This window comes from Cibotium barometz, chromosome 29 (genome assembly GCF_041138505.1).
Source record: "Cibotium barometz isolate CiBa-2024 chromosome 29, ASM4113850v1, whole genome shotgun sequence".
NCBI classification, from domain to species: Eukaryota; Viridiplantae; Streptophyta; class Polypodiopsida; order Cyatheales; family Cibotiaceae; genus Cibotium; species Cibotium barometz.
Genome location: NC_141074.1, coordinates 3948576 through 3975788, shown reverse-complemented (window position 1 = coordinate 3975788; position 27213 = coordinate 3948576). Strand labels below are relative to the sequence as shown.

At 47.0% G+C, this 27213-nt stretch overlaps 1 protein-coding gene across 1 annotated transcript in view; it reads left to right on the top strand.

The window, feature by feature from the left end:
• LOC147621746 (pleiotropic drug resistance protein 1-like) overlaps window positions 1-26927 on the top strand; it is a 39368-nt gene extending 12441 nt beyond the window's left edge. Inside the window, exons 19-24 of the mRNA XM_086822769.1 lie at window positions 24683-24766; window positions 24852-24985; window positions 25079-25306; window positions 25667-25838; window positions 25974-26228; window positions 26361-26927. Coding sequence (XP_086678895.1) covers window positions 24683-24766; window positions 24852-24985; window positions 25079-25306; window positions 25667-25838; window positions 25974-26228; window positions 26361-26636 — 1149 coding nt within the window. The 3' untranslated portion in view covers window positions 26637-26927. The remainder of the gene's footprint in view (window positions 1-24682; window positions 24767-24851; window positions 24986-25078; window positions 25307-25666; window positions 25839-25973; window positions 26229-26360) is intronic.
• The last annotated feature ends 286 nt before the right edge of the window (window positions 26928-27213 follow it).

Below are 27213 nucleotides of genomic sequence, written 5' to 3'. Positions count from 1 at the left end.
TTGGTGGCTCTAGCCTTGATAAAATCTTCCAACATTTGAGCCCTTCTTTGATCCTCTTCTCTCTTGGTTATCCAAGCGAGGAACTCTTCGTCTTTGAGAAGTTGTCTGGACTGGTGAAAGTCATGGTACTCTTTTGATGACATGGCCGCGGTCTCATGAGTAATGGATCGACGGTCTTGGTTTCCATCCCGAAGTCTTGGATCGGCCTCATAGTTGTTACCTTCGTTAGGCCCTCAACTCTCGACATGGTTCTGTCACCCCAAGAAAAATTCCTTGAAGGAAATCCTGCTCTGATACCACCGTAAGACCAGCGGTGCATGCTGTGATAGATTCAACCACGTATCCAAGAGAATGAGATAGAGATATATAAGATACAGAGAGGGAGAGAGAGAAGGGTTTATGTAATTTTGCACAGTACACACACACACTGAGCGAGGAACAGGCTCCGCTCCCTTTGAGGAATTTATTCAAGAACAATTTGTGGGCTCGCACAACCAATGAAGACACAAGTAAACAAATATATGCTGAAGTCGAGGCACGAGACCTATGATGCCGAGCACACCACGGGGATGACCCACAAGAATCTCTCACCGGACTAGTACCAGATCCAATATCCAAGTCCAATATTCAATTCCAGATCCAAGTCCGAATCCAAGTCCAAGTCCAAGTCCCAATTTCAAATCCAAGTTCCAAATCCACGGAACCTAAAGATTGTACACAAAATACACAATAGATTCGTGTTGACGACGAAGAATATGATACTCAACTGTAAGCTTGCTTCCCAAACCAAAGTAGAAAACAACTCTCCAAACCAGGAGAGTATAAATAGGACCAATGCTCTTGTGGCTACATGGTATCTCTTGGTTTAGGCGACGGTTGAAGCGCATAATAGCTTGTACGAAGGGCAGCACAAACAATGTATAACTGTTAGATAAGTGTTGCAACTTAGAGCAGCAGCCAAGTCAGTGGCAGTGCTGATGTGTGGTGGCATTGCCAGGTGTTGTTCAGTGATGATGGTAGCGCTCAGTGGCAGGGGCAACGGCAGCTGCGCACAAGCAGGCCGCAACGGAAGCAAAGTGTAGGCAGCGCAAATAATCAGCAACAAGCGCGAGCAACGGAGGTATAGCCAGGCGCGAGTGGCTTGGGTCCTATTTTATATCCAAGGGAGGTCTTGCTTTTTGTCAAAAGCTTATCCATGCTTGCTTTTGACTTTCTCTCTTTGCTTTCCTCTTTTTTTTAAAATAAAGTTCTTGTGCTTTGCTTTTCTGTCTTCAAGGCCTTGCTTTTTGGCCTTAGAGCTGCTTTTTGAAAAAACAGCTTTTAGCTTTTTGGTCTGGCTTAGTCTCCTCTTGCCAGTGGTGCTCTTGGCTCACGGTCAATCCAATTTGACTTTTTTCTTTTCTTTGCTTTTTGACAAGGACTGGTGCTTTTTCTTGAGTAAACCTTATGGTCCTTGTCCCCATGCCTTCTTCCACTTGTCTGGTGTCCGGGCAAGGGTTCCATCATGTGAAATAGAGCTAGGAGGGCCAAATAGTTACATTGACTTTGGGGGAGGGTCTCCAGGGAGGAGTCCAAGTGCCTTAGAGGGAGGAGAAGAGGGGTGTGGTGGCTATAGGGATGTCTTTGAAGATAATGGCTCATAACAGTGTGTGGTGGTTGGGTGATGGCCTCTACTACACCACTAGCAAGCACACAAGAAAGAAAAGTAACTCTACCATATCACAAAACAAATCTTCAAACTCCACACTGGCATCTTCTAATGAAGCACTCCTCAACTCAGGTTCATGTGGGGTCCCCAACTCACTAGGGACCTCCTACCCCTGCACAATAGACTCATCAGTCTCTGAGCGATCCTCCATCTCCTTGCTAGCATCTACTGCCTCCAATTCTGGGTCCACCGCCATACAAACTGCATTCCTCGTCACTACACAAACGCGGTGATTCATTGCATTAGCATCCTTTGCCATAACACTCACGTAGTGATCTGCAACAAACACACTGTTCCTAGCATGAAGTACATTAAGCAAATCAAACATAGCATCTCTACCTGACCTAGTGGATGGCATATTCAAGCCAGCCTTCCGTCTCAACTTCCTCTCTTGATACACAACAGTCTTTACATCCTTTGGAAAACTCGGTGGGTCCTTCACCTCCATCTTTTCCTTGATCCTTCCATTCAGTTCTTCCAACTCAGAGGGTCTCGAGGGAGGAGTCCAAGTGCCTCAGAGGGAGGAGAAGAGGGGTGTGGTGGCTATAGGGATGTCTTTGAAGATAATGGCTCATAACAGTGTGTGGTGGTTGGGTGATGGCCTCTACTACACCACTAGCAAGCACACAAGAAAGAAAAGTAACTCTCATATCACAAAACAGATCTTCAAACTCCACACTGGCATCTTATAATGAAGCACTCCTCAACTCAGGTTCATGTGGGATCCCCAACTCACTAGGGACCTCCTACCCTTGCACAATAGATTCATCAGCCTCTCAGCGATCCTCCATCTCCTTGCTAGCATCTACTGCCTCCAATTCTGGGTCCACCGCCATACAAACTGCATTCCTCGTCACTTCACAAACGCGGTGATTCATTGCATTAGCATCCTTTGCCATAACACTCACGTAGTGATCTGCAACAAACACACTGTTCCTAGCATGAAGTACATTAAGCAAATCAAACATAGCATCTCTACCTGACCTAGTGGATGGCATATTCAAGCCAGCCTTCCGTCTCAACTTCCTCTCTTGATACACAACAGTCTTTACATCCTTTGGAAAACTCAGTGGGTCCTTCACCTCCATCTTCTCCTTGATCCTTCCATTCAGCTCTTCAACAAACTTGTCTTTTTTCAAAAAGTTAGAGAAACCTGACACTCTCCCAATCCTCCTCCATGCAGCTTCAAACTTGTCACAAAATCTGGCACTTCCTCATCCTCTCCTTGGTTCAACCTGGTCAACTCCCCCCACAAGTCTTCTGGAGTGTCCACCTTCCCATAATTCCTCCTTAGGCCTTCTCTCAACCCATCCCAATCAAAAATCTCTGTAGCCAGACACTGCAAGTCTCCACCTTCAAATACAGCAAGGAACAATTGAGCAAAACGTTGAACTCGGATCCTAGGGAACACACTTCCTACAAGATCCTCTGCTTTTCCTGCACCCTCTACTCTGGACGACTTCCGCTTCCGCACACTGTGCTATCCTTCTGTCTGCAAAACTTCAACAACTGTAGGAATTCTAGCCTGCGAACTGCTGCAGCAAACAAATTTGACCTGCAGGAACTCAATTCACTGCAGTCTCAACTCTGGTGGTCTCTCAAGCCCACATCCTTGCATATCTGTATCTGTTCTTCAGAAACTATCTTCCCCGCCGTCTTGAGCTCGTCGGCGTCCTCGATTCTTCCAGAATACTTCACCGCTAGTCTCCTTCGTTTGCCATACACCTTCCTTTTTGGTTTCTCGCACCTGGACGATACGTTTGGATGCCACGTCTCCTTTTTGCCACCTTGGATCGAATATTCACAACCATATACACCTTACATCCATCTATACATTGGGTTTAGAAGGGTCTTGGGATTTCCCTCATAATGGTTCTCTCTGGAGAGACCGCGAGTGGTGATGGCCGGTTGTTGAGTCGAGGTTTGTTGGCTGGACCTCACCCTCCGTGTAACCTACGGAAGGTCCAGGATGAGGAGGGAGAGGCAAGGGGAGGTTGGCTGGAGGAGGGGGGCTCCTTGTGGGGAAAAACTGTTGTTGTATCGACCCCAGGGGAGGTCTTGAGGGAGGGTTCCAAGCGCCTCAGAGGGAGGATGTAAGCCCAGCGGAGCGTGCTGTGACAGACTCAACCATGTATCCAAGAGATAAAGATATAGAGAGAGAGGAGAGATGACAATGATAACATAGGGCTCGCAACCACACCCCTCTTCTCCTCTGTAACTATTTGGCCCTCCTAGCTCTTTTCACATGATGAAACACATGCCCCGACACTGGACAGGTTGATGAAAGCATGGGAACATGGACTATTATGTTGGTACAAGGAAAAGCACTAGTTTTGGTCAAAAAGCAAGGGAAAGCAAAAAAAAAAAAAGCCAAACCAAGTTCACCCTGAGCCAAGAGCACTATTGGAAAAAGGAGATTGAGCCAGATCAAAAAGCTGAAAGCTACTCTTCCAAAAAGCAACTCTAGGGCCAAAAACAAGGCCTTGAAGTTAGGAAAACAATAATTCAAGAACTTTGACAAAAGATGAATAATATTTTATTATTATTAAAATGCTAAAGCAAAAAACAGAAACAAAGCAAAAAGTATTGCTCTTGGCAAAAAGCAAGGCCCTCCCAAGTATAAAAGAAACTTGAGCCCCTCTTGTTTGGGCATCAAGCGTGGAGACCTCCAAAGAACAAATAGATCATCATCTTCAACCTCACCACCCTCTCCATCCGTCGGGTCTAGGCCTGCGCCTCCATCTTCCGCTAGGGCTGTGCAAGTTTCAGCCGCCAGAGCGCTGCTGCTCTCTGCTTGCTCAATCCGTATGCCGCCGGCTTGTGCCCAACTCGGCCGTTCTGCGCCGGTTGTGCCGCCCTTCTCCACCGTTGCTCAGCCACTTGCGCCGGCTGTGTGTCCGTCTTAGCTACTCTGCGCCGCCCTTCTTCGTCCTTGCTCAGCCACCTGCGCCGGTTGTGGGCCCGTCTCAACTGCTTTGCGCTGCCTGTTTCTCCTACAGCGCTGCTAGCACCAGCAACAATGCCACCAGTGTCCACCTCCGGCAGAAACTTGGCAAGCAGCCCCTAAATTCCTCTCCCGGTATAAAAGCACCACTGCCATTTTTGGATTCCTCCTGGTGTTCACTTTTTCGAGGAGCTTTTCTGAGGATTTACTACAGTTTGGGCATTGAGTTTATTTCTGGACTTCTCTAGACTTGGGATTTGATTTAGATACGGGATACTTGTGGGGGAGGGGATGCCCATGCCCTTGTGTAATGACCAAATCGCCGAAAGAAGCACAATGTACTCCTTGGGGAGCCCATGAAAGCATACGGTATACTTGGGAAGCCGATGGCCCTTGCCAAAGGGTCCAAATCAAGAGAGAAGCTATGGTGCCACTGTAAGTCAACATGGTTCAAACCACAAGAGAGTGAGTGGAGATGGAGAGATCAAGCCAAGGTGACTTGGTGCATAGACATGGATGGGTGAAAGCAGAGTGAGTGAGAGATGTGATACCATACACACGAGAGAGTGAGTTGCTGCACAGCACAACAATGATTGTATTATGAAATTTCCAGCATGTACAATGCTTTATATAGGCACCAAGGCCCTATCTAATGTTCTCTTACCATGTAGGTGAACATGGTTCTAGCCATGATAGATTATGAGTGGAAGGACAGATGGAGAGATCAAGCCATGGTGACTTGGTGCATAGACATGGATGGGTGGAAGAGAGAGAGAGAGAAAGAAAGAAAGATATATGAAGTGTCTACTAAAGACCCAACGGGCCTATGAGACCAAATTGATACCATAATGTCCATGGCATATCTCATCATGGAATGGAAAATAAAACAGAAACAAAACATAAACATAGCTATGGTTTGCTGAATGGCTTTGGTGGATTCACCCATGCTGTGATACCATGTAGGTGAACATGGTTCTAGCCATGAGAGATTGTGAGTAGAAGGACAGATGGAGAGATCAAGCCATGGTGACTTGGTGCATAGAAATGGATGGGTGGAAAAGAGAGAGAGAGAGAGAGAGAGAGAGAGAGATATTAAGTGTCTACTAAAGATCCAATGGGCCTATGAGACCAAAGTGATACAATAATGTCCATGGCATATCTCATCATGGAATGGAAAATAAAACAGAAACAAAACATAAACATAGCTATGGTTTGTTGAATGGCTTTGGTGGATTTAGCCATGCTGTGATACCATGTAGGTGAACATGGTTCTAGCCATCAGAGACTCTGAGTGGAAGGACAAATGGAGAGATCAAGCCATGGTGACTTGGTGCATAGACATGGATGGGTGGAAGAGAGAGAAAATGAAATGATATATTAACGTCTCTAAGAGGCCATAATGGCCTATGAGACCAAAACTGAGAGTACATCTGAAGTTGGTGTCTCATCAAAGAGAACAACTAAATGAAACTAAAAAGTTCAATAAATTGATTGTCTGACAATTATAAGAACTATAAGTAAGACTCCTAGATGATACTGAGTAGAAAATACTGGAAAATGTATATCAAGTAGATCCATGTATGCTGATCAATTGAAGTGCTGCCCTCTTCTCAGATCAAATATCTCCGTCATGGGGTTGTCTAGAATGGAGAGGTCGTGGAAGTGAGGTAGGCGCCTCCGATGCCGAGCAATAATGGCTTTGATCTGGTGATGGTGAGGATGTCGTGGTTGGGATCTTGGTAGGCAGAGAGAGAGAAAGATATATTAAGCGTCTACTAAAGACCCAATGGGCCTATGAGACCAAAGTGATACAATGATGTCCATGACATATCTCATCATGGAATGGAAAATAAAACGAAAACAAAACATAAACATAGTTATGGTTTGTTGAATGGCTTTGGTGGATTCACCCATGCTCTGATACCATGTAGGTGAACATGGTTCCGACCATGAGAGATTGTGAGTGGAATCAAGCCATGGTGACTTGGTGCATAGACATGGTGTCAAAGCCCCACGGAACTCCTCATAGAGCAATCCTAAAACACGACTTGAAACCTACAAAACAAAGCCAAACAACATGAAGGGGGTGCAAGCTTGCCCTCACCACCCAACCATGCAGCTGTAAGTCTTGGCTATCCCCACCACGCCACGAGCTGAGCTAACTAGCAAGACACACTGACCAATCTCTACCCTGTGACGTCCCATACCGCCATGGAGCTACCCTCGCGGGCCTCGATTGCATGAAGCAGGTGAACGTCTGCACTAGATCCAGGCTCCTGATCGTAGAGCTCTTGCAAAGACTCGCGGGACTCTATGACCAACCGACTAACCTTGGCCACTCTTTTATAGGCTATTGGCCGGTCACCGGGCATCCACACTTGGGCGCCTGTCCGTCCACACTTGGGTGCCAGTCCGTCAGTCTATACCTAGTCTAGCTTGCCAATCAACCTGCCTAGCTCCAAGCTTTCCCAAGCCTCGAGGTGTGCATGTTGCACACAATAGATACACTCTATGCACATGACATACTCCCCTTCCTCTAAGAGGTCAATCCTGAGCTCAGTAAAAACCCAGGGTAGTCCCTTTGAAGGGTAGTCAATGTCTCCCATGTAGTGTCCTCAACACGATCCTTCCACTTGATCTTGTATTCTGTGAGTAGCGTATGCCGCAATCCTCTTTTACGAAATCCAAGAATCTTTTCCGGTTCATGTGGCACAAATGTCATATCCTTGACATTCATGATTTTTTGAGGAGTAACTAATTGGTGTGTTTCACCTAGTACTTCTTTAAGTCTACTGACATGAAATATTTTGCTGCCACTAACAGTCAATTAGGTCATCTGATCTAGGGATAGGATAGCGGTTCTTGATTGTCACTTTGTTCAGTCTCTTGTAATCTGCACACATTCGTCAGGTGTTGTCCTTCTTTCTCCTAAGTAACACATGCGCACCCCAAGATGATTTACTTGGACGGATTTGTTCCATCCTCAAATGATTTGCGAGTTGTTTAGCTAACTCATCTTCCTCAGCCTGGCTCATCCTGTAAGGCGGATTGCTAACAAGTTGAGCACCAAGGACTAGATCAATATGATGATCCACTATCCTTTCGGGTAGTAAGTCCAATGGCAGCTCCTTAGGAAATACATCTTGAAACGAGTCAACTAACTTCTGTAATTCTTTGCTTTTACGCACACTTCATTCATTGACATCCATAGTAGGTATGAGAAGTAGGTATGAGAAATGAAGAAAGTGGAATCAAAACACAGTGGAAAGCAATATATAAAGAAGAATTCATTATATTTCCAAGATCAACTGTATTTACAAGAGGTCCTTGAGAGGGATGTATACAATCACCTATGATAGAATATTGGGTGTTCCTATGTTCAAAAGAAAAAGTATGACTAGACCAATCTATCTGGACCTTAAAGGGTTTTAAACCACTCAATTCCTAATAGCAAGTCTAAATTCTCTAGATGCATAACATATCACTCCAGAATATCTACGTAGTCTTGAATCCAGATCGGTAGCTTTTCCACCTTTCGATTCCACACTTGCCGACCCGCAGGTAGGCGTACCTCATAGGTATGATCGTTAGGCGTCGTGTCCAGACCTAATTTCCGCACAAGTTTGTAATTAACAAAGTTGTGCGAGCTTCCGAAGTCCAGAATAATGTAAATTCTATGGCCATTCACTTCTCTATAAACTCGGAGAAGATCGTGCAACCCAAGAACTTTACAGTTGAACAGACAATCAGAACATGAACTAGGGCGAGAAAGTACAAGTGACTGAAGTACCTGACAAAGACAATTGGTTGGCTGCCTTCGTCTTGGGTCTTACGTTGGTCTTAGCACCCTTCTTCTTCAGGCATTTGTTATGCATGTGTCCTTTTTCTTCGCAGATGAAGCAATGTCTCTCTTTCTTGAGCTTTATAGCCTTGAGGGGACGGTTTTTCTTCGCTGGAGTCGAAGTAGAATTCTTTGAAGGTTGGTCCGAAGACTTTCTTTCTGTCGTGCTAGTCCTCGGCTCGGAGAACCTTCTTTTGTGCTTGTTTCCTATGCTCGGTTATGGGTTTGGTTTTGGAAGAGACCATTGTATCATCATAAATACGAGCAGAGTGAATGGCCTCGTCCAAAGTTTTGCACTCGTTATTCTTGACCTGTAAACGGTATGAGTCGAGTAACCCTCCTACGAAGAAACCCAAAAGAGTAGTAGAATCCATCTTCGTAGCTTTCATCTGTAAGTCTCTAAATATCTGGAGGTAGACCTAATAAGTGAGGTTCTCCGAGGTCATAGTGAAACTGGTAAACTGAGCAACTATATCGTAGTCATTCGCCTTGAGGAATTCTTTCTTGAAGACTTCTTCGAACTGGGTCCAGGTTTTTGGTTTAGGTTTGAGTTCTTTCCACCAGAGCAAAGCTTTGCCTGAGAGGAAACCTGCTGCCAACTGAATCTTTTTGTCATCGCCATATGGATGAAACTGGAAGTGGACCTACCACTTATGTAGCCACGTGTCCACAATCTTCTTGGTACGTTGCTTTTGCTCGCTACCAAACTGTTCCGGAGTAACATTGGGGCCTAAAGCAGACGCCAATGTATCCATGCACGAGAGAGTAGACAAGGTAGTGGTCAATAGAGAGATGGAATTCTGCGAAGCTTGCATCTGTGCGGCGATTTGTGCCTCGGGCTCCATGAAAGAAGCCTCAAAAGTAACTTTAAATTTCTGAAAATCAGATTTAGTTACAAAATCTTCGAAAAGATCGCCATCGGCGGTCTCGGTAGCCGGCATGTCTTCGTGTGCGGGTGCGGGTGCGGGTTCCATCTTGGATGCTTGGGCCAACATCTCGAAGTGGGAAAGAGAGAAAATCTTGGCTGCAAGCATGAGATGGTGCTAGAGAACTCGAGGAGATGTGTGGCTAGAAGTCCACTGTAGGCGAATTTTATAAACTCCCCAAAAGAGTTTTTGTATTTGTATGTTTCTTTTGTGTTTTTTGTTTTTTCCAAAAAAAACCATGTAAGATGGCACAACTTTCTTTGTTTTGTTTTGTTTTGTTTTTTTTAAAACATAACACGTTGCCTTAGATTTTTAAAGAACAAAACGTAGCTGTTTCTTGTATTTTTATTAATACGCTAAAAAACGTAAGGTGTGCGAAAAGCAACAAAAGGGCTGAAAAAAACAGCCGCTTTTGACTGCCTGCTGCCACACGTCGGTTGCAGGGAACAGCAGTGAACCAAAAGAAGTCGCCGCCCTACTGATCGCAAGGTCCTCGATAGTCTTTTCTCACACATACGCATTGAAAAACAACAGCCGACAACCCTTACTCTCTTACTGATTCACGCAGCTGACAAGCTATTGCTTGTTGAGTACTATTTCACTTGCTTCTCTCCTCACCAGAAAAGCAACTCTTCACTTGCTAATCAAAGCTACCCTTTCCATGACCACAACCCACTCGGATTCCAACGATGCAACTAGAAACCATACGCTGAATTTTGAAAAAAAAAAACAGCAGTATTACATGAAAAAATAGCAATCATCTCGACCTCATACCACTTTCTTCAACCTCTTTCTTCTTGCAACACGCTCTTCGAGGCATGCTCTGATACCACTGTCAAATCCCCACGGATCTCCTCGTAGAGCAACCCCTTCACGTTGTTTGGTTTTGTTTTGCAGGTTTCGAGTCGTGTTTAAGGATTGCTCTACGAGGAGATCTGTGGGGATTTGACACATGGATGGGAGGAAGAGAAAGAAAGATCTCCCAAAGACCGAAATGGCCCATGAGACACGACTGATGATGATGATGCCTCATCATAACAAATTTGAAAGAAAGAATGAAAATAGTAACATCCTAAGAGAGCTAAGAGCTGAAAGCTGAACCGCTGAATCGTCGCGGTAAACTCCTCCAGTGGTGGGCAATGATGGGGAGTCGTGGAGACGATCCTTGTGGTCGTGGGCGTCTCGCTCTACAGATGGAAATGGCTCTGTCCAGGAGGGTGACTCCTCTGGAGGGTGGTCTGCCAGGTAGGCCTGTAGATGGGGGAGTAGAGGCTGGTGGGGTTACAGTGCTGGCTCTTAAAAAATCTGTGAGGGCTCTCTGTCTAGGCAGCTTTGGTCCCACTACCCTCCTGTTCCTCAATAGGCTCTCTGTGTGGCGTCTAAGCTCAAGTATGAAGAGCCCTAAGCACCTTTGGTCCTCAAAGTCCATGATCCGACGCAAAGGTCCAAAGCCTTCACGGAACAGGCAATGGTACCTCCGTCGGATCTCATAGTAGACAGTACAACGACATATATAGTGTTCTTCCGACTCCACCTCCTTATGGCAAAGCTTGCATATGCGATCCTCTAGTGATATATCCTCATATCGACCTGTCTCGATCCTCAGCCGGTGTGAAGAGGTGCGAATCTATCCAATAGCACTCCGAATACCATGTGAGAGGTGTGTGTCCATGTAAGCATGGCGTATAATAAACCCGTCCGAAGAGAGGTGTAGAAAATGACTATGGTAGTGTGCCATTTTCGTGCCCAACGGTTGCAAGGGCCTGACCCATGTCCTCTCTGTATCTAGTCTCACAATGTCCATCTTGATTACCCGATTCAACTTTGAACGGCTGAGAGAGAGAGAGAGAGAGAGAGAGAGAGAGAGAGAGAGAGAGGGAAATGATATATTAGAGGCCATAGTGCATAGTTACCACGGAACGTCGTTCCGCCTTCCTGGAACGCCGGAACGATGTTCCGGGCGAAGGCACGTTCCCGGAACGTCCCAAAACGTTCCGAAAAAAAAAAAAAATTAAAGTTTTGCTTGCAGAAATGTATGTTCATGTCTTGGGGGAGCAAATATTATGAAGCATATTTGGCTATCCGCATACAAAAAGTTACATTTTTTTGTGTCATATGCTGACATGTCATATGACCTTGCGTTCCGCGACGTTCCCGTTCCCGCTCCCGCTCCCGTTCTAGCATCCGACGTTCCCGGAACGTTCCCGTTCCGCGGTAACTATGCCATAGTGGCCTATGAGACCAAAACTGAGAGTACATCTGAAGTTGGTGTCTCATCAAAGAGAACAACTAAATGAGACTAAAAAGTACAATAAAGTGATTGTCCTACAGTGATAAGAACACAACTGTAAGACTCCGAGATGATACTGAGTAGAAAATACTGGAAAATACTGAAAAATGTATATCAGGTAGATCCATGTATGCTGATCAGTTGAAGTGTTGTCCTCTCCTTAGATCAAGTATCTCCGCCATGGGGCTGTCTAGAATGGAGAGGTCATAGAAGCGAGGTAGGTGCCTCCGATGTTAAGCAATAATGGCTCTGATCTGGCAATGGTGAGGATGCCGTGGTTGGGATCCTGGTGGGCGTATTCGACGAGCACGACATAAGATAACTGCTCTATCAGTGGTGACTCCTTGGGAGCGTTGTCGGTGCCCTGGGGACCCAATGGAGGAGGTATCCGGAGGTGTGTGGGCTGGGTTGTTGGTGCTGGTGCTGAAGAAATCTATCAGGGTCCTCTGTCTAGGTACGTCATGGCTCGGCCTCCTGTCTGCCAAGAGGGTCTCTCTGTGTCTCCTGAGCTCAAGTAGAAACAAACCCAGGCATCTTTGATCCTCAAACTCCATGACCCTCCGTAACGGTCCAAAACTCTCTCGGAAGAGGCAGTGATATCTCCCTGGGATCTCATAATAGACTGTACATTGGCAAATGTAGTGTTCCTCTGTCTCTACCTCCTGGTAGCATAGCTGACATATGTGGTCATCCAAGATCTGATGCACATATCGCCCTATCTCAATCCGCAGTTGGTGTTATGAGGTCCGGATGTGTCCAATGGCACAACGTATCCCATGTGATAGGTGTACATCCATGTGCGCTGGGCGGGTGATAAAATCATCCGGTGAGAGGTGTAGAAAATGGCTCTTGTAATGAGCCATTCCCAAGGGCTCAAGGGGGCTAGTCCATATCCTCTCTGTGTCCACTCTGATGATATCCATCCTGATCACGCGGTTTTGCTCTGAGCGGGTGAGATTCAAAAATGAACAATCCAGATCGTACTGAAAGGGTGGTAGTGCCTCTATCCGCAAACCATGTAGGTCAAACCATGATCTCATTTGAGCGTACCAACAATGAGTATCTCCATCGTCTGCCAACTGAATGGATGAGGTCAATGCCAATTGGGAGTACCTTTGCTGAGAGAGCTCCCATAGCCGCTGTAAAAAGGTAACTGCCTGGATAGGGCCTCGGTTACTACTGGTGAAGCACCCAAGCTTAGCCCGAACAATCTCATGTGGTACTGATGATTTGCTCCGAATCATGTGGGCAATCATCATAATTAATGGTCTCTCCATTTGCCTCCATCCTTCATCTGTTCCTCTCTGAGATCTATGATGTATACTGGGCTCCCAAATTGGAGCTCCGTACAAGAGGGTCGGTGTGACAAGCGTATCAAATAGCCACAATTTGGTGCGTGGCTCCTGAAACTGTATGTGTGCACATTGCCTATCTACACTTGGATGCCACTTAGACATTTCTGTACAGAAGGGGCAGGACCTGGGATGGTGAACTGGTCCCATGTGAGTGCAGTCTGGGACGAGTCAGCCAGAGATCCATCTCAGTCGTCCGAGGTCAGGTGTGCATTGTCCTGCACATGAGTCCAAGGTCAGGTGTGCACTGTCCTGCACATGAAACAGTGCCAGTCCGCGCTGTAAGACTCCCTCTAGAATGATGTCAGTGGTTCTGTGTATCTGGTATGGTACCGGCTACCAGATCACTGAGTAGATAGTTGTTAGGACAAGGGGCCAGCCCATAGGGCTACCTCGGATCTTAGTGTGGGCATGGGAATGGTGTGGAACCACCCCCACGAGGGCCAGGAAGGCCCAAGCTGAACCCACTAGCCATGGAGGGGCTGTAGGACAGCTGTAGGGCAAGAATAAGGCAGATTCCAGGAGATTACAGCCGTAGGGCAAGAATAAGGCAGATTCCAGGAGATTACAGCCTTTACATGGCTGTAGGGCAAGTATGGGGCAGCCCATACAGGCTACCCAACCCTTGGATTGTGGGCAAAAGCTGTGCCCAGCCCTCTGGAAGCAAGGGCATCATGCCCAGCCTTTTAGGAAAAAAACGTAGCATTTAATGAGATTTAATTCAGCATTTAATGCTGAATTTTCAGTCGTGGAACATTTCTGGGCTGGCCGACTGCAGTAGCACTGGCCGATTGCTCATGATGGGGTAGTATAAATAGAATTGCCCATAATCCCATTCATTCACCAAGAGCTCAATCATAAGAGGCTAGACAAAGCCAAGAGGGTGCTAAGCAAAGGGGTGAAGGATTCAGGTCAAGGGCAGGGTATTCCTAGCCAAGAAAAGGACCAAGATTGCTGTATTTTCTTTCAGATTTTCTCATCATTCTAATAAAGCAAATACACCATCTGTGGTGGGGGCCCTACAGAGGGTAATTGGGACCCAATATTGTGTCCTCTCCACCTCTCCCTTTCTCTCTCTCTCTCTCTCTCTCTCTCTCTCTCTCTCTCGCTCTATTTTCTGCACATCTCCTTTCAGTTTGTGCGTTAATGTCCGTCGCGAAAAGAGTGCTGAATTCTGAGTATTGAAGTTACCGATTCTTCTCCGAAGCCTCCGCATATTACAGTGGTATCAGAGTCTACTTCAAGTACAAAGATTCAGCAAAGAAACCAGAATTTTTTCTCGCTCAAGTGGTTGGTTTTTAGACACCGGTGGACTACCCCTTTTGTCACTTGCATCCCGCACTTGGATGCCACTTTGACATTTCTGTACAGAAGGTGCAGGACCTGGGATGGTGAACTGGTCCCATGTGAGCCCAGTCCGGGACGAGTCAGCCAGGGATCTATCTCAGTGTGCATTGTTTCATGTGCAGGACAGTGCACATGAGTCCAAGGTCAGGTGTGCACTGTCCTACACATGAAACAATGCCAGTCCGCGCTGTGAGTCTCCCTCTAGAATGATGTCAGTGGTTCTGTGTATTTGGTATGGTATCGGATGCCAGATCACTGAGTAGATAGTGGTTAGGGACAAGGGGCCAGCCCATAGGGCTACCCCGGATCTTAGTGTGGGCATGGGAATGGTGTGGAACCACCCCCATGAGGGCCAGGAAGGCCCACGCTGAACCCACCAGCCATGGACAGCCGTAGGGCAAGAATAAGGCAGATTCCAAGAGATTACAGCCTTTACATGGTTGTAGGGCAAGTATGGGGCAGCCCATACAGGCTGCCCAGCCCTTGGATTGTGGGCAAAAGCTGTGCCCAGCCCTCTGGAAGGAGGCGCATCATGCCCAACCTTTTAGGAAAAAAATGCAGCATTTAATGAGATTTAATTCAGCATTTAATGCTGAATTTTCAGTCGTGGGACATTTCTGGGCTGGCCGACTGCAGTAGCACTTGCCGACTGCTCCTGATGGGGTAGTATAAATAGAATTGCCCATAATCCCATTCATTCATCTCATTCTCCACCAAGAGCTCAAGCATAAGAGGCTAGACAAAGCCAAGAGGGTGCTAAGCACAGGGGTGAAGGATTCAGGTCAAGGGCAGGGTATTCCCAGCCAAGAAAGGTTCCAAGATTGCTGTATTTTCTTTCATATTTTCTCATCATTCTAATAAAGCAAATATAGCATCCGTGGTGGGGGCCCTACAGAGGGTAATTGGGACCCAATACTGTGTTCTCTCTCTCTCTCTCTCTATTTTCTACACATCTCCTTTCAGTTTGTGCGTTAATGTCCGTCGCGAAAAGAGTGCTGAATTCTGAGTATTGAAGTTACCGATTCCTCTCCGAAGCTTCCGCATATTACACTGCCTCTCAAGTGCTCCCAAGGCTGCATGCCCTCGAGTGCTGCCTCCTTCAGGGAGAAACGAGGTCCTATGAAAGTAACTCCCAAGTAGACATATGACGTGACGTACTCTACCGGCTCCCCTCGGAAAGTGAACTGAGGCTCTGATCTTGTCACCCATGCCTGTGTGGTGTTAAACACCATAACCTTGGTTTTCCCAAGGTTCACTGTCAGTTCTCTATCCGCTGCACAGAAAGCCTGTAATGCATCCAGGTGTCTCTGTAATCCCTCCGGAGAGTCTGAGATTAGAACAATATCATCAGCATATAACAAGATGGGTATCAACACCCCTGCCAGGCATGCTCCTGGGCCTCCCAATCTGTCTACATAATTAGAGACCGCATCAATGTACAGTCCAAAGAGGGTGGGCGATAGCGGGCATCCCTGCTTCACCCCTATCGTGCTGGTCACCCTATCAGATAGTCTGCCTGGAGCTCGGACTCTGCCTGTCAAAGACTCATACAAAGTATATATCCCCCACTGCATATGTAACTCGCGGCGGGTGCCCGGGGGACTAGGGCCTTTTACACACTTGTTGATACCATCAATGCATGTTAACACACTTAAACATGGCCACAACCTTAACACATATCCATCATCACTTTGCATAAAACATAAAGCTGGACAAAACCCACAAATGCTGAAAATGGAGCTTGCACGTGTGACACCGCATACAGGCCAGAATGGGTCGACCCCCCCCCCCCCCCCCCCTTGGAGTATTTTATTACCCAAGGAGAATAATATCATGTACAAGCTTTGAGGGCCTTACTCTCCCCACGGGAGATGCCAGATTATCCCTATACAAATGCCATAACACAGCCCAACACAAGGCTACCAAGCCGGAACATAGGCTGTAGAAATGCCGAGCCAACAATATAATCCATATACCTCCGTGTGGGTACTGATTCTTTCTCAAAAACCACGGATCTTCATGCAATAGAGCTGGTACAACAAGTACAACTCTCCATTCAGCCGGTACAGCAAGTACAATGGCTGGTACAGTCGGTACAGTGGCTGGTACAGCAGGTGCAGTGGTTGGTACAGTCGGTACGGTGGTTGGTACAGCAGGTACAGCAAGTACAAATGTTGGTACAACAAGTACAATGACTAGTACAGCAGGCAGTGGCTGGTACAACCGGTGCGATGGTTGGTACGGCCTGTACGATGGCTGGTACAGCAAGTACAGCAAGTACAAATGCTGGTGCAACAAGTACAATGGCTAGAAATCGTAATAAATGATTAAATATCCTTGCCTTCAGTATTTCTTCACGATGGAAGCCTCCAAAACAGTCCCCAACAGCCCGTATTCTTCACGGGCAGCCTTTAAGAGAGAGAGAAAGAGAGTAGCCATCATTAGGGCAGCCTGTAACGGTGGTAGAGGCTAGTGTGCAGCAAGAGAGCCTCCATTAATGAAGAGAGAGGGCTCCAATTTATAGATTTGAACCTCCCATGAGCTAAAATGGCAAGAGAAGGCTACGATGACAAGTGGAGAGCCACACAATATCTGAAGTGACAAGTGTGAGGCCACTTGTCTCACTTCGATCTACTTTCTAACAAATGTCAGGCCACTTGTCTCACTTTGGTCCACCTCCTTGCCACATGTCCCAATCTAAGAGATGGGTCCTTCCATAAACTTTATCTCTAAAAATATCCCAACTGGTAGACATTCTGTCATAGGCACTTTGCCAACTCTTGGTATCTGCTCAATTCCAGATGTAATGACGCGAACAGAATTTCCATCGGAGTCGGGCCAAAAATAGCAACTCTCCTAAATTTTAGGAGTGTGGTCCTTTGTATTCTAGGATAATCCCCCATTCCCAAAGCTTGTACTTTCCAAATATTTAAACATCTTGGAGTCCACCAGACCCCTTTCAGACTGGGAAATGTCCTGGCTGGTGACATCCTCCCCAACTTCTTAAAAGTTGTCCGCAACTTTAAGCTTCAAGCCATATATTCAAGATATAATCATGTCCCATCGATTGGGCGAGACGAGACAGTCTCAAAAATCCAATATAACTGAAGAATCCATGTCCCAAAGAAATGGGCGAGACTAAATAAGTCTCCATAATACCAATATCAAAATCATGTCCCAAGATAAATGGGCGAGCAAAAACAGTCCCATAAGTCCAGATATCATAATCATGTCCCAAGATAAATGGGCGAGACAAATCAGTCCCATAAGTCTAGATATCATAATCCATGTCCCAAGTAAATGGGCGAGACAAAACAGTCCCATAAGTCCAGAGATCATAATCCATGTCCCAAGTAAATGGGCGAGACAAAATAAGTCTCCTGCCAACAAGACATCGGTCCACATGACCGTTGGCATAGACATAAGTCCCATCATGTCCACTTTACCGTGTTGGTTCTCTGACCACACACCTTGGATGAGAGGTGGGCTTAAGTAAGATAAAACAATCACTCGCAGGCATAGATAACCTGGTGTTCCATAAGCATTTCTGCTACACATAGTTTATAGGCATTTCGGCCACCAATTCACACTATCCTCTCAAGTGCCCATGTTTCCTTCCATCTGCTCTCTATTGTTCCACCCACACATGGGAGAAACAATCTTTAAGAGAGCACGTAGGACAAGAGAACACTACACAGGGTATGTTGTGCTTGTCACTACCCTTTGAAGTGCCCATGTTCCCTTCCATCTGCTCTCTATTGTTCCACCCTCACATGGTAGAAACAATCTTCAAGAGAGCACGTAGGACAAGAGAACACTACACAGGGTATCTTGTGCTTGTCACTACCCTTTGAAGTACCCATGTTCCCTTCCATCTGCTCTCTATTGTTCCACCCACGCATGGTAGAAACAATCTTCAAGAGAGCACGTAGGACAAGAGAACACTACACAAGGTAAGTGAACCATGAGTTCCATAAGTCCAATGCATTCCAAATAAAGGGAGCCAAAAAGAATAATCCATAAACCACCTATCATCATTCTTGTACTTGAAAATATTCCGCCTGCCATCACAACACACCATGTGTGCATGGCCGGAATCCACACGGCACCGCCCGAAGGTCCATAAATGTCCTGCCATGTCCTTGGACTCATATGCATCCACTCATATGATCCATACACATGCCCAGGTATAATACATACATGCATCCGCATGTTTCTAGGCCTGACACGCATCCGCATGTCCCTAGAATATAGGGGTTTGTGACATTCTCCCCGGCTTCTAATCAGTTGACCGCAACTGAAAAGCCTCCAGATAGGCCTTCAAAAGATTTGGGTAATCCTCGAAGTAGGCCCCAATTCTATATAAATCTCGTCCAAGAAAGAAATCTCCATAGATATAATCCATCCCAATAAAGGGAGCCATGAAAAGAATTCATCCCATTAAAGGGAGCCATAAACAATGTTTCCCTGAAACCATCTCAAGGCAAACAACAACACCTTTCTCCTTGCATAGCTATACAAGGGTTAGTGTACATCAAAAACACTTCATAGTAAATAGCAAAAGCACCAACTTTGCAAACTCAAAGTATACTTAGCTTTTCTTTGCCAGGTTGGTCTTGAAGCCAAAAGAAATATCTCGTCACCATATCCTTAACATATCCTGAGATATATCTCCATATAGCTTGCTTGTAAGCTTGATAATATAATCCACAATATCCATATGGAAAGAGTGCTAAATGTGTGCACATAAAGCCAACTCCATACTTGCAAGATAAATTTTGTGCATTCATAAATCCTTAGACCAAGCTGTCTATTGCTCATGCTCTTGCTTCACAGGCTCTGAAGTGGCTGGCCATGCTTAATAGCAATGATGGTAAGTGTGGTCCCCACTTGAGATCTTTTCTCTTTCTTATTGATAGTAGGAAGCCTCCGCTTCCAAGAAAGCCTATGCTCTGATACCAATGTAACTCGCGGCGGGTGCCCGGGAGACTAGGGCCTTTGACACACTTGTTGATACCATCAATGCATGTTAACACACTTAAATATGGCCACAACCTTAACACATATCCATCGTCACTTTGCATAAAACATAAAGCTGGACAAAACATCCACAAATGCTGAAAATGGAGCTTGCACGTGTGACACCGCATAGAGGCCGGAATGGGTCGACCCCCCCCTTGGAGTATTTTATTACCCAAGGAGAATAATATCATGTACAAGCTTTGAGGGCCTTACTCTCCCCACGGGAGATGCCAGATTATCCTTATACAAATGCCATAACACAGTCCAACACAAGGCTACCAAGCCGGAACATAGGCTGTAGAAATGCCGAGCCAACAATATAATCCATATACCTCCGTGTGGGTACTGATTCTTTCCCAAAAACCACGGATCTTCATGCAATAGAGCTGGTACAATAAGTACAACTCTCCATTCAGCCAGTACAGCAAGTACAATGGCTGGTACAGTTGGTACAGTGGCTGGTACAGTAGGTGCAATGGTTGGTACAGTCGGTACGGTGGTTGGTACAGCAGGTACAGCAAGTACAAATGTTGGTACAACAAGTACAATGACTAGTACAGCAAGTAGTGGCTGGTACAACCGGTACGATGGTTGGTACAGCCTGTACGATGGCTGGTACAGCCTGTACAACAAGTACAAATGCTGGTGCAACAAATACAATGGCTAGAAATCGTAATAAATGATTAAATACCCTTGCCTTCAGTATTTCTTCGCGATGGAAGCCTCCAAAACAGTCCCCAACAGCCCGTATTCTTCACGGGCAGCCTTTAAGAGAGAGAGAAAGAGAGTAGCCATCATTAGGGTAGCCTGTAACGGTGGTAGAGGCTAGTGTGCAGCAAGAGAGCCTCCATTAATGAAGAGAGAGGGCTCCAATTTATAGATTTGAACCTCCCATGAGCTAAAATGGCAAGAGAAGGCTACGATGACAAGTGGAGAGCCACACAATATCTGAAGTGACAAGTGTGAGGCCACTTGTCTCACTTTGATCTACTTTCTAACAAATGTCAGGCCACTTGTCTCACTTTGGTCCACCTCCTTGCCACATGTCCCAATCTAAGAGATGGGTCCTTCCATAAACTTTATCTCTAAAAATATCCCAACTGGTAGACATTCTGTCATAGGCACTTTGCCAAACTCTTGGTATCTGCTCAATTCCAGATGTAATGACGCGAACAGAATTTCCATCGGAGTCGGGCCAAAAATAGCAACTCTCTTAAATTTTAGGAGTGTGGTTCTTTGTATTCTAGGATAATCCCCCATTCCCAAAGCTTGTACTTTCCAAATATTTAAACATCCTGTCCACCAGACACCTTTCAGACTGGGAAATGTCCAGGTTGGTGAAAGCATATCCTCGGGTACGTCAATGTCATGCAATTTGTGCATAAGCCTAGCACGTGTGGTACGGTATCGAGAGAGAGAGAGAGAGAGAGAGAGAGAGAGAGAGAGCGTCTACTAAAGACTCAACGGGCCTATGAGACCAAAGTGATACAAGCATGTCCATGGCATATCTCATCATGGAATGTAAAATAAAACAAAAACAAAACATAAACATAGCTATCTCACTAGGGTGATACAAGACTGTCCATGGAAACTCATCATGGAGTACTAGGAACATAGAAACATGAGAGCAGCATAAGCTCCTCGTAGATGGTATACCACTTGTCTTGAAGTAACGCTCGCTGAAGCTTCCGCTCTCCCCCCTGCTCGCGCTGCAGCCTGCACGCACTCCCCCCTCCCCGCCCTCGCGACTGTCCCCCCCCGCCTGCCTTGTTATCGCCGCCCTCGCGTTTGCTCCCCCCTCCCCCCGCCAGGTCTTCTCGCGCCCCCCGCCCCAGCTCTGTAGCCCCCCCCGCCCCCTGCTCCATCTCCTTCGCGCCCCCCTTGTTTCTCCCCTTCTTCAGTGACCCACCCCCTCCGCCTGCCTCCGCCCTCTCTCCCCCCCACCCGCTTTCGCGTTGCCTCCACCCCCCCCCCCCCCCGCTTTTTCGCCGCTGCCTTACGCCCCTCCCTCTCTTTCTGTGTTTTTCCGCCCCCTTTGTTTTTCTTTGTCTTCCGTCTTTTCCCCTCCGCCTTTTGTGCAGCAGCTCGGTTCTTGTAGGACTCTCCGCATTCACTTCGCCTTCGACCTAGCTTCAGACACTGATGGAGGCTCCTCCCGCCCCACCTCAGAGGCACTCTTCCGCAGCCCCCTTGCCCGCCCCTGAGGATACCCCCATCAAGCTTTCTCTTTCGCCAGAAGAGGAAGCGAGCCTCGCCGTAGAGGTGAAATGCCTCCAGGCACATTCCACCATCTGCCGTATAGTCGGCACTCGCCCCAGCAGAGAGGAGATCCGGGATCTTCTCCAGGCCTGCCTTCTTGCAGATGTGGACAAGATCCTGGACGTTCAGTTACGGGACCGTGGACACTACCAGATTGAGTTCGAGACAGCCTAGAGCGTGGCCCAGGTCCTAGCCATGAGCGAGCCTCGCCGCAGAGGTGGAATGCCTCCAGGCACATTCCACCATCTGCCGTATAGTCGGCACTCGCCCAGCAGAGGGGAGATCCGGGATCTTCTCCAGGCCTGCCTTCTTGCAGATGTGGACAAGATCCTGGACGTTCAGTTACTGGGCCGTGGACACTACTAGATTGAGTTCGAGACAGCCTAGAGCGTGGCCCAGGTCCTAGCCATGAGTCCCCTTGACATCAGGGGCGCTCGGGCATTCTTCAAACCTTGGCAGCATGGCTTCGACCCAGCAGCGGCCGGTTTGCTTCCCTGGACTCCGCCACGAGTACCTTCCGCTCCTTTCTAGGCTAGGAGCATTGGTGGGCTCGGTGCTTGAGACTGGCTCCACAGCAGCTTCAGTGGTGGCTAGAGCAGCTGGGCTACCTTCGGTGAGAGTTTTGGTTCCTCACATCTCCTCCCTTCGGAAGGTCATGCAGCTACCTAGGATGGGGGGGGGGGGGATGGATTGATCGGAGAGTGGAGTTTTCGGGGCTCCTGAACCAGTGTTTTATATGCAGGCAGGTCGGCCACATGGCCAAGGCCTGCCCTCGTAGGAGACCCCGACCTTCATCGCAGCAGGAGGCCCCCGATGGCCCGCCCACAGATGTGGCTCGGCAGCCAGCCTCCGGGACACCTGCTCAGTCCACAGAGACCTCGGAGTGGCAGCCTGGACAGGGGTGCCGTAGAGGGAGACAGCCACAGCAGCACGCCTAGAGACCGATGCAGCAGCAGCCACAGTCTCAGCATCGCTGGGTTCCAGTGAGGAACAGCTTTGCTCCCCTCCAGGAGGAGACCCCAGCGCAGACTGAGGACCAGGAGATGCCAGCACCCCCTCCTTCGCCCCCACCCCCCACCCCCCCTCCCCCCTCCCCCCTCCCCCCTCCCCCATCCCCCCCTCCTGCCTCGCTTCCACCTTCGCCTTCTTCCGTTCCCGCTCCGGTTTTGTTAGCGGCTCCTTCTCCGGTTTTGTTAGCGGCTCCTTCTCCACCCCCTTCTGCCCCCCTCCGCTCGCCTCAGCTCCCCGGGAGGCCTTGGCAAGTCCCTGGCGCTCACCTGCAGTCCGGCGGGCACTGAGCACCGACCTTGCTCGAGCACCACAGAGGAGACTTACCATGCCGATTCGGGCTTCACGGATATCCTCTATCCGCAGTTGGCTGAGTAGTCTCGACACTAGACAGTGCTCGGAGGCTTTTGACTACTCCTTCACACGGCTTTTTGGAGCGGAGGGCCCCCATGAGCCAGCACCCATCAGAGTTCATGTACTGATACCTCCGGCCCGAGGGGAGGAGGCACTTGATTCAGCGGTGGCCTTCTCCTTCCCTCTCTGTGGCCCTAGCGACCGGGAGTGGACTCTAGATCTCGCTCTTAGCATTTTGAAGACTCATGCAGTTGAGTTTTCTCACCATGTGAGCGATCTGGAGGTGACAGACGTGATAGGCCGACTCTGGGAGTTGGCTCATTTTTTCTTTGATACTGGGAGTGTGGATGCCTCCGGGATTCGACATTTGGTGGTTCGCATAGTGGCAGACCTAGCACGCGACCCTGGTTATGTATGCATGCACGAGGTTGCTCTCTCTGAGCGGGAGGCAGTCGCCATGGGACATAGCGACTGGCGTTTTTCTCTTTTCCTTGAGTAGATACTTTTGTAGTAGCAACTTAAGTGGCCACCCAAAGGTGGTATAATTAAGGCTGTAAATGCCCGAGATGTCGTCGAAGAGCATGCAGAGATTCGACCTTGGGACCTTCCTGGTACAAACCCACATCGCTAGGCTACCCACCCATCGGCCATTGTTTCCCACGTTACGTTCGTAGGTGAATAAAAACACTCTCTACCATACCTATTGTACGCAACTATGCAATAGGCAGGGGTGCTGGGATCTCTGTGTTGTCCCGCAGCCTTGCAACTGGTCGATGTGCTCATTGTAGCCATCCACGGCCCCACAGAGAGTCCTCTGTGAGTCGTGAACTAAAGAGAATGGAAGATCTTGTGGTGGCAGAAACTATTATTGTAGCACTCCATGTGCTGCAAAGAGTCGTCGACCACTGCCACTGTCATGTACCTCTAGTCTAAGAGCTACCTCTAATGTTGTAACTAATCTTGGGGTTCACACAAGACTATCGGTTGAGCCACTCTTGGGCCCACAAGGTGCTTCAGTAGAGTGGCTCAACTGATAAAGGTCTGTCTAAGGACCACTCTTGGTTTCAAAAGCCCCCAAGGTGCTTCTTTGACGGTATTGTCCACGCGCGGTGAAACACAAAAACTAAGCCAGTTGAAAAAAGAAGAACTCTTTAGCACCCAAACCACTCTTCGTTTTATTCTATTCCTTGAGTCCTTGAGTAGGTCGTAACGTGCGTGCCCGCCATATGAAGGCGGTACAATTATGGCTGCAAAGGTCCCGAATGTCATCGAAGAGCCTGGGAGATTTAAACTTGCAACCTCCATCCTCCTAGTCAAAAACGCACGCCGTTAGGCTACCCACCCACTGGCCATTGTTCCCTAGGTAAATAAAAAAACTCTCTTCCATTTCTATCTCTATATTATCTTCAGGAAGAGTTTCATGTGGCAAGAATTTGGAGGTTTGAGAAAGGGAAGAGGAGGTTTGGGTAGAATTTGAATTTGGAGTCTCAAAAGAAGTGCGATTTTCCAAAAAAAATACAAGGCTAAGGTTAAATGTGTAATGTCCAAGGAAAGGACACCTGGATTGGCCTAAAGACTTAAATCTGGATGTACTGTGCTGAGTTTTGCGTATTCGGTGATTTAAACTGCAGTTGCTTTTGATGAAACGAGGCGGGCACGTGATCTACACAGGCCCTCTCGGTCACCTCTCTCAACACCTTGTAGCATACTTTCAGGTAAAGCCTTCAAATAGAGCATGGAACTGGTTCACCAGGTTTGAGTTCTTCACCCCCACAACCTGAGCCACATTTTCTCTTGCAGGCAATTCCAGGAGTCCCTCGCATCAAAAAGGGATACAACCCGGCAACGTGGATGCTCGACATCAGCTCACAGTCAGCTGAGGCTCGCCTCGGCGTTGATTTTGCACAGATCTACAAAGATTCCACTCTCTATCAGTAAGAAATGGATATACCTTGCTAATTTTGATGCATCATGTTTTCAAGCTCGATTTTAATCTCTCTTGTCGTCTTTATCTCTATCATGATCAGAAACAATCAAGCGCTGATCAAGGAGCTCAGCGTCCCCCTGCCTGGTTCCAAGGACCTCTACTTCGCAACCCAGTATAATCAAAGCTTCTTCGGGCAGTGCGTGGCGTGCCTCTGGAAACAACACTGGTCTTATTGGCGCAATCCTTACTACAATGCTGTGCGATTGATGTTCACAACCATTATCGCTCTCATATTCGGCACAGTCTACTGGAATCTCGGTGGCAAAACGTAAGGCTTTCCTGCCGCCTTGAAGCAAGCTTCCATGCAAAAACACAAACTCACTCGTGGTTTTGCTGAATTATGTGTTCTGTTTTCTGCTGGGTTTATAATAAATACTGGGTGCTGTTGCTGCACCCTGCATCGCTAACTCCTGCTGGCACGTACTATGTTCACTAAATTAGAGAACATCTGTACATGTGTTCACTGAGGCATGAACAGTTCCATGAACACTGATGTATGAACATTCATTAACCGTTCTTTAAACATGTTCACTGATGTCTGTTCGGAACTGGCGGTGTACGCCTTCACAACCTTGATTGCAGTGCGATACCTCCTATCAATAATCCTGCTGTTATCCTGTGTCTGCAGAGAGTCGACGCAGAATTTGCAGAACATCATGGGCGGCATGTATGCGGCAACACTGTTTCTTGGATTTAGCAATTCAAACACAGTAGAACCCGTTGTTGGGATTGAGCGAACTGTTTTTTATCGTGAAAGAGGAGCAGGAATGTACTCCGCACTCCCATATGCCTTCGCTCAGGTACATCGTGCATCCGTGCAAGATGTGAAACTGTTAGACGATAGCAGTTTCGCAAGAAAACTAGTCAGGCTTCTATGGGCTGTTAACAGTTATTAAGAACCCCTCTATGAACTGATCCATCTGCTGTGCTTGCAGGCAGCTATTGAGATTCCTTACGTTTTCATACAGACCATACTGTATGCGGTGCTGGTGTATGCAATGATGAACTTCGAGTGGACTGCAGCCAAGTTTTTCTATTTCTTCTTCTTCATGTTCTTCACCCTTCTTTATTTCACCTACTTCGGCATGATGAACGTGGCGATCACGCCCAACGTCCACTTTGCAGCGATCATCTCATCTTTCTTCTTGAGTTTCTGGAATTTGTTCGCGGGCTTCATGATCTCTCGCGTGGTAAACTTTGTGAATCCACACACCTAGGCACACCCGTTGGCTAGAACTGAAAGGGTTTGCATTGCATATCTACATAATGATGGTGTGTATGCTTTCTTTTATTGTCTTGAGTCGTGTCTTTTTGCAATGCAGAACATTCCTGTGTGGTGGAGATGGTATTACTGGGCAGATCCCATTTCATGGTCACTCTATGGCTTGATTACATCTCAGTTTGGTGACATCAATACTCGTGTGAACGATCCCACTGTCAGTGGGCCTCAACCATCTGTGAACCAATACATTAAGGACGACCTTGGCTACGAACATGATTTCTTGGGAGCAGTGATCGGGATGCATGTTGGCTTGGCCTTCTTGTTCATGTTCGTGTTTGCCTATGCCATCAAGAAACTCAACTTCCAAAAACGGTGACACCTGAAGGACTGCTCAAAGGAACAAATGATGTAGAATATATACTATCGGTTGCGTTATAAAATCCCATCAATTTTAACAAAAAAAGGCAAAAGATATCCTAAAGTTTGAATCAAATATTGGATGCTTTAGTAACTAGGTACTATGCTTTTGTAACCAGGTACTAGATCAAATTTCCATGTTTATGGGCATATAGTCTAGTACAGATTGTCATAGTCAAGATAATTTTCTTGACATTGTAGATTAAGAAGGCTACATTTACAATATAAATAAAGAGTGTAAATTAGAGTACTTGTGCAGTTGTGTCTGTTGTTTCTTATCTACATTAATATATTGGAGTTGCAGGGATTTTGTAGAACTTTAACGTGTTTATTGAGATACAAAGCGGCTAACTTGGTTAATGAAATCTTAAATAAAAAAAAAATAAGGCCTCACTAAATCAAAAAAAAATAAGGCCTCACTATTTATAGTATTTGCACAAATGTGTCTCTTTGTGTTTGTCAAAATTTTGTGGAATAGATCGTTATAAATCCATTTAGATGCCTTTTCACGTTTACTTGAGCGTCTTCACACATCC